At 38.0% G+C, this 8,379-nt stretch overlaps 1 protein-coding gene across 1 annotated transcript; it reads left to right on the forward strand.

The window, feature by feature from the left end:
* The first annotated feature begins 4,732 nt into the window (after positions 1–4,732).
* Positions 4,733–7,247, forward strand: FSHB (follicle stimulating hormone subunit beta). Its single transcript, XM_004369742.1, has 2 exons — positions 4,733–4,907; positions 6,933–7,247. Exons 1-2 carry the CDS (start codon positions 4,749–4,751, stop codon positions 7,161–7,163), a joined length of 390 nt encoding a protein of 129 aa, XP_004369799.1. The 5' UTR covers positions 4,733–4,748; the 3' UTR covers positions 7,164–7,247.
* Positions 7,248–8,379: the final 1,132 nt, after the last annotated feature.

Genomic DNA, 8,379 nt, shown 5'->3' on the forward strand with positions numbered 1-8,379 from the left:
GAGTGCAGGCAATGAAACTGCCTCTTGAACGTCTTTTTTGGGTCAGACCAATCAGTGACCTTGCTCCATTCCTCAGGATGCTTCCCCTAATAAATACTGTTTCAGCCATTGTTCAGGGAGCCATCCTGACGACGCAAGTCGCAGTGTGCTCCTTTGCTTGGCCAACCAAATAAAGCCTCTTCTTTTGCTTTCACCCATTTCATGTCTCTATGGCTTGTTAGCAACCCTATAGTTGGAATTGACTTGATGGCAACAGGGTTTTTTTTTAATTTTTTTTTTTAACAAGCCTCCTTGGATTAATGATTTACCATACAGTTTCCCTTACTGTTTATTTACTTACCCCAGATTTTCTGTTTCTTCAGTTTCCCCAGTTGATTCTCTGTTGTCTGGTGAAGGAATCAAATGGGGCTTATCCAAAATTTAAAAAAAGAAACACACAATGTTAATGTAGAACTGTGATATGCCTTTTAGTCCCTGGGTGCTTCTCATCCACTGGGCCAGTCTGTCTAGCCAATAGTTACATGACTGAGGTAAGAATATCAGGGACTCTCGAGTCTCCTTGCATGGGAATCTAAGCCCTTCTATTTATTTGCTCTGACATTGGGCACATAAATGCACATCTCTGACCCTCATTTTTTTTATTTGTAATGTGGGCATAATGATAATATGTACTGCATAAAGCTTTTGAGAACATTCAACTGTGTAATGCAGGTAAGCATTTAGCACAGTGAGTGGTATAGAGTAATTGCTCAATAAATGTTTGTACTCTGTAAAATGAGGACAACACTCTTCTCCAAGGACATGTATGAACTTAAAGAATATACAATCATACCATAAATTGTTATGTCAGTGTTTTATATATTTGTCTATATGGATATATGGGTTAGTGCATGCGTGCGTGCGTGCGTGCGTGCACGTGTGTGTGTGTGTGTGTTTGTGTGTGTGTGTGTGTGTGTGTGTGTGTATTTCCTAAAACAAGAAGATGTAAAAGCTACTGGCATCTACATTTTGTGCTGGGGTAACTGCTATCCCATCCATAGATTATTATCTTACATAGCCTACATCAAGCATCAATATAGTGTTAATTACTTGGATATACACACCATTCTCAGTGCTTTATGCTTTAGCTTCTAGAAACCTGCCAACCAGCATCAAAACAAAAATCAAATCCATAAGTATTTACTGAACGCTCACTCTGTGCAAGGTCCAACTGCTATAAAGCCTAGGAAATATTTTTAGCTTCATGCATTATCAGTTGACTGATACCAAATGTACTGACTGGAACACTATCATAGAATATCCTGAATGCCATTATGGCTTTTAAAAGAGCTCCTATCAGGATACTCTATGCCATTTTGCTCCATCTTGTTCTGAGGGAAAAAAAAATGCAACTGAGATGAGCATTTTATTTCATTTGGTTGTTCACAATGTTATTGTCTCATCTGATGAAATAGATTTAAAGTTCCATCTGACTGCTTCAGTGGATGAGAACAAGAAGTTTACCTATTAGTAAGTCTGGCCTTCCTGACCCCTTCACTGAAAAATATAAGGTATATTATTGTGTCTTCATATTAATAAGCATTGGCAACCAGTCAAATTTTTATTTTGTTATTTTTCACCATCATATCAATTGACCTAGCCAGACAATGTGTAATGCACAAAGGCCAGAGACTAGCCCAGTAAGCCAGTCTAGTGACCTTTGTAAATTTACACTTTGGCCAGCAAGTTATATACCAGAGCTTTCCAACAGCAATATAATATGAGTCACTTATGTAATTGTAAGTTCTCTAGTAGCCACATTTTAAAAAGTCAAAAGGAATAGGTGAGATAAACTTACTAACATTTCATTTAGATTTAGTATAATATATCCAAAATATTGTCACTTCAACCAATATAAAAATTATTAGTGAGATATTTTACATACTTTTTTATTTGGCCTTTGAAATCTAGTGTGAATTTTACACTTACAGCACATCTCAATTTAGACTAGCTGCATTTCAAGTGCTTAATAGCCACACGTTGCTGGTGGCTACCATATTGGACAGTGCAACTCTATACTATTGTTGTTGGCTTACTTGGTCGGGTGAAAATTTGATAAAAATGTGGTACTTTCTACAGAAATATTACATTATATTTGTTATTTATTAATTTGTGCTTTAAATAAAATAAACTTAAATGGGCAAAAAATTTAAATGACTAAAAAACACAATACATTAAACTCTTTTAACAGTTTACATTACAAAACATTTATCACATGGGCAAAAGAAAAGGAGTAAGAGGGTACCAGACCATAGAAGGAACAGGTAATTTTTCAAGATATGAGCACAAGTTCTTAATTTCCTATTTTTAAGCCCAAACACAGAGGAATGATTTGAGGAAAAATATAAATAAAAAGAAGGCCGTAGGCCATTGAGTTTATGAACACATAGAAATTCTAGGAATTCCAACAATTAAGAATATTGGTGCGCCAAAACTCAGAAGAGAAGTCGCTGTGAATTTAAAATTTAAAATATAATGTGATGAGAGTTATGTGAAGATATGCACTAGAAACTCAGCGCAACACAGAAAATACTAGACTGACAGTGAGCATTGAGGGCTGTGTAAGGTAGAGCAAATGAATACCTCTTAGAAGAAGCTACATATAAACAAGAGTCTTGAAGTGCATGTAGGAGTAGCTTGGATGAAAAGGAGACGAGAAATGTATATCGGGCAGAGGGACTAGAACCTCATTTCCCACAACTTCTCACCTACTCAAAAACATCACTCCAGAAATTCTTCCCTCTCCTTCCGATATCATGATTTTTCACTCTCTACTCAATAGTCCAAGCCATGGTGTTTTCAATGACATCATACGCATGCAAAAGTTGGACAATGAATAAGGAAGACCAAAGAACTGACAGCTTTGAATTGTGGTGTTGTTGAAGAATATTGAATATATCACTGACTGTCAAAAGAATGAACAAATCTGTCTCGGCAGGAGCACAAGCAAATGCTCCTTAGAAGCAAGGATGGCGAGACTATGTCTCACATACTTTGGGCATGTTATCAGAAGGGATTAGTTCCCAGAGAGGACGTCATGCTTGGTAAAGTAGAGGGTCAGAGAAAAAGAGGAAGACCCTCAACGAGATGGAGTGACACAGTGGCTGCAACAATGGGCTCAAGCATAACGATTGTAAGGAAGGCACAGGACCGGGCAGTGTTTCATACCGTTGTACATAGGGTTGCTGTGAGTCGGAACCAACTCAACGGCACCTAACAACAACATGACAAGACACAAGCACTAAGAAGGTGGTGATGAAAGCTCTCCCTCATCTCCTATCCTGAACTCAAGCAGTGAAACACCCTAGGTGTTAAAGGTTGGAGAATTTGCCTGGAGTAGGGGTGGGGGTGGCAAGAAAGAGAGGAAGCAGGGACATTTCAGGCAGAAGGAACATCACACGCAAAGATTCGGAGAAATAAATCAGCAGCGCATTTAGGGAATTACAAGTCAAGTAGTCAGCTCTTGCTAGTGTATCAGAAAATAAGGTTTGAGATTGGAGGACCTGGATGTGGGAGGTAAAGAGATACAGTTCAAACTTTAGATAGGAGTCAGTTCATGAAAGTCTTTGTATTTGTTTGTTCTTTTACAGCTTTCAATCTACTGTTGGAGCAATTTACTAGCCATATCTATCTGAGGTACCTTCTTAACAGAGACAAAGCAATACTTGGAAAGGATTCTGAGTAGCCTGAGTTAAAGACACAAAAGAAAAACCCAGAGTCACATTTAATCTGACAAGGTAAAAGAGTGGGTGTACTAGTATATCAAATTTAATTTGTACAAAATCATCATCTCTGGTAACATTATTTTTCCTAATCTACTGCGTTTAGACTACTTCAGTGAATCTTTATCCCCCTGTCTATCTAAACACTGATTCACTTACAGCAAGCTTCAGGCTAGTATTGGTCACATTAATACCCAACAAATCCACAAGGTGTTAGTTGCACACGATTTTCTATAAAAGGCGAACCTGAGGCTTGCTTCAGTCTACAGCTTTCCCCAGGCAAGGCAGCCGACCACAGGTGAGTCTCAATACTTATAGTTATCAAGCGGTGACTGTTACTTTTGAAATTACAGATTTCTCAGGACCTGGAGAACACATCTAGAGCTTTTCACTACTGTTGTGTAGGAAATTATGCTTATCATTCTGGCTTCTTAAATATGGGTCATAATGCACTGTAATCACTGTTAGCAAGCAATTGACTTTATAGACCAATTCACCTGACCTCTGAAATAGTCTTATTTTAAAGAAAGGTGGGCAAAAGTAAATACCAATATTTATGAGATGCTAAAAATGAAAAAGAATTTTATACTATTGAATTATCTTTTTCTTTTTAAACAAAAAATAATCTTTAAATGCAACAACAAGGGGGGACTTTTTTTCTTAAGGGCACCTCTAATGACCACAATTACTTGCCTCAGAATGATCACTTTGAGACAGCAGTAATACTCTAATCTTTACATACTGTTCTTTTTTAAGCATTATATTGGAGTTTTGAGTTATAATGTGTTTCTACTTTGACAAAAAGGAGAAGGAAGAGGAGGAAGAAAAGTAAAGAAGTAAAGAAAAGAAAAAAACCTGCTGAAGCAAAATGCAGTTGGGGAAGACATGCAGACCAATTCTTTTTGGTTTGGTCAACTTACAGAACGATTATAATTCTTTGGTTTCATGATTTCTAATGTGCCCTGATTGTTTGCCTCCCAGCCCAGGATGAAGTCCATCCAGTTTTGCTTCCTCTTCTGCTGCTGGAAAGCAATGTGCTGCAGTAGCTGTGAGTTGACCAACATCACCATCGCAGTGGAGAAAGAGGAGTGCCGCTTCTGCATAAGCGTCAACACCACTTGGTGTGCAGGCTACTGCTACACCCGGGTAGGAACTTTGTTTTGCTCAAAGTGAGAATGTTGACTGTACAAGACAGGCGTCATTAATGTCACTTTATCAATATTTTGTTTCTCTCAAATAACAGCCATGAGTCCCTTAGCGAACACCATCTGAGTTGTGATTAGGGTTAATTACGATGAAATCACGTAGATGTTTGGCTTGCACTTGATTTGAGTAAACTTAGGGCAGCGTCAGGAAATTATGCTTATCGAGTGATATGATCAATTCAGTAATATGCCAACTCTGAATTAAAAAAAAAAAAGAAAACCACCCTAGATTTTACATATAGAGAGATAAATATGTAAACATATGTATATTTAATCATAAAGGAGCTACAATATTCTAAAAAAGTCAATTGGGGTGATTGAGGCCATCTTTTTGTGATACAGATAGTAGCAAAATATGTTTCCAACCCACATAAAAACACAAACAGCCAAATTATAAACTGTTTTTTTGGTCCACCTGAATACAAATGCCAGTAAGATGCCAGAGAACACAAATCAATCCTCATAGACTGTTAGAAACAAAAAATGAATCAACAAACCTAATCGTTACTTTATGCTGTTGAGAAAACCAAGGTACAGAGGCATGAAACCACTTGTCTCTATTCTTACAGCTTCTTTTCATTAATCAAAAAAATAATTTCTTCCATTTTTTTTTTTAGTTCTGTAGCACCTGTTTAACTATGCAGAATTTCATTCTATAAACTGAAGTTGAAAAAAGAAATTTTAATGAAATACACTTTGTATACTAGCAAATAGTTAGATTAATCAAACTCCAGTTATTGCACAATATATTGTACCATATTCAGATATAGACTTGGTAGCATAGTAATTAAATAAATTAAGCCAGCAGTCCCAATTTCTTTTCTCAGTGTAAATAAATTTTTCACTAGAAATTATCAAAATAAACATTTTCTCCCTGAATTAAAACTTATTACATGCAAACTATGTTATATTCTTTTAAATCAAGAGCCCTACAAAATATACACCATTTAAGGGGGAAAAATGTCTACAAGGTAATGGAATATTCAAACTCTGAGTAATTTGAACCTTCACAAACTTCGTAAGCTAAGCATTAACATTTTGCCTAACACCTTTTTTGACCTTTTATAAATACACAGGAAAATGTATTTGGAAATAATTTTTCAGAGAAATTAAAGTCTAGTGTCGTATGGTTTAAATTGTCATTAATAGAGCTTTTGAGTAAGTTTTGTTGTTAGGTGCTGTTAAGTTGGTTCAAACTCACAGCAACCCTATGTACAACAGAAAGAAACACTGCCCAGTCCTGGCTATCTTCACAATTGTTGCTATGTCTGAGCCCACTGTTGCAACCACTGTGTCAATCCATCTTGTTGAGGGTCTTCCTCTTTTCACTGACCCTCTACTTTACCAGGCATGATGTCCTTCTCCAGAGACTGGTCCCTCCTGATAACATGTTGAAAGTACGTGAAATGAAGTTTTGCCAACCTCACTTCTAAGAAGCATTCTGACTGTACTTTTTCCGAGATAAATTTGTTCGTTCTTCTGGCAGTCCATGGTATATTCAATATTCTTTGCCAACACCATAACTCAAATGCATCAATTCTTCTTCGATCTTCCTTATTCATTGTCCAGTTTTTGCATGCATATGAAGCAATTGAAAATACCATGGCTTGGTAATAAATAAGTACAAGAAGTCAACTCAAAATTCTGAGTCATATTTCCCTTTTCACTATTTTCACATTTAAATTTAAATTTCCTTTAGAGTTTGAGAAATAATATTTTGATATAGTCATGGAGAGTAGGAGAAGGAATGACATATTTTCCATAAGATTTCCAGAATGATCAGGAAATGTCATGTGGCATATAGGTAATTTGTGAGGTCATGTTTCCTTGGTTAGAAATTCTGTAAGTGGGTTTGAATAGGTAAATGTTAGAGCAAGCAGTATTGAATCCCTGTCTCATTTTGACAAAGCTAAACAGAAACTTCCAGAATACTGTAACCTAACTCTTCCCTTCTTAAACTCTTCAGGACTTGGTGTATAAAGACCCAGCCAGGCCCAACACCCAGAAAACATGTACCTTCAAGGAGCTGATATATGAGACAGTGAGAGTGCCCGGCTGTACTCACCATGCAGACTCCCTGTATACATATCCAGTGGCCACCGAATGTCACTGTGGCAAGTGTGACAGCGACAGCACTGACTGCACCGTGCGAGGCCTGGGGCCCAGCTACTGCTCCTTCAGTGAAATGAAAGAATAAGGAACAGTGGACATTTCAGGATACCTAACCTGGTCCTGACGATCAAGACATCCAAAAAGTCAGTGTGTACACAATGTGCCCAGGCTGCAAACCACTGCAGGCCAGGGAGTCATCAGACCCCACTGATACATGCTGTTCTGGCATGAGTGGGGGCTTCAGGAATTGAGAGCGCTAAGGCTGGGATCCTGTCACCACTCAACCCTGTATTCCTACATCTGATTCCATAAGTTATAATCAGTCTTAACTCTCAGACTCTTGGGCCCTTTCCTGTTTAATCATCTTAGAAGCTCTCTAATGCAATTTTTTCCTCTTAGAGATAGGGATACCTAGAGCCACAGGGAGGAAATGACAGTATGAGTCATTTTACATACAGAGAGATAAACATGTAAACATATATATATATATTTAATCATAAAGGAGCTACAATAGTCTCAAAAATCCAACTGCAGTAATTGAGGCCGTATTTTTTGCCTCAGTGCAGGTGAAAGAACTAAATGCAGCACAGTCTCCTGCTAGATTGTTGGGCCCTCAAGAGCATGGTCAGCATCTTCTTCATGATTGTAGCCTCAATGCCTAGCACTGTGCCTGGAACTTAGTAAGAAACTCAACAATGATTTCCTTAAGGAAAGTACGATGAGAAAGGTGGGGTAGGAAAGCACAAAAAGAGGAAGTCTGAAGCTGGGCGGATGAGGCTGTCCCCAGCAATGCCAGTCTGTGGAAGTGGTGACATCAGTTCCACCTCTCCTCTCCTCCTCTGGCACATGGAGTATTGAGACAGTATGCGGGGCTGGGGGGTGGGGGTGGTGAGGGGCGAGGGTGCCAGAGCTCAGGATTTACTATCAAGTCCTGATAAGTTTCTCTTAAGGCTTTAGTTAAGGGCAAAGACAGGAAATATTAATTTGGGCCTGTAGAAATTAACCCACACCTACTCCATCACTCAAACAAATTGAATAAATGCTGCCAGACTTCTGCAAAAGTCCCTCTTGAGAAGTAGAGGGGGAAAAAAAATCATGTTACCCTGGCTTCCAAGCTGGAATCCCACGTCTTCAGAGGAAAGAGTTTTTTTTGAAAGTAGGTTTGAAAGCGATTTAGGGAACTTAATAGGTAGACCTAACTTATCTACAAATAAACATTTATATAGAGTAATAGCTCTTTTGGAAACTATTAGCCATGAGAAAAAATAACTGCTGTGTTTTCTAGGATCCCCTCTATATCA

The sequence above is a fragment of the Trichechus manatus genome, unplaced genomic scaffold (assembly GCF_000243295.1).
Source record: "Trichechus manatus latirostris isolate Lorelei unplaced genomic scaffold, TriManLat1.0 scaffold00006, whole genome shotgun sequence".
Classification (NCBI taxonomy): domain Eukaryota; kingdom Metazoa; phylum Chordata; class Mammalia; order Sirenia; family Trichechidae; genus Trichechus; species Trichechus manatus.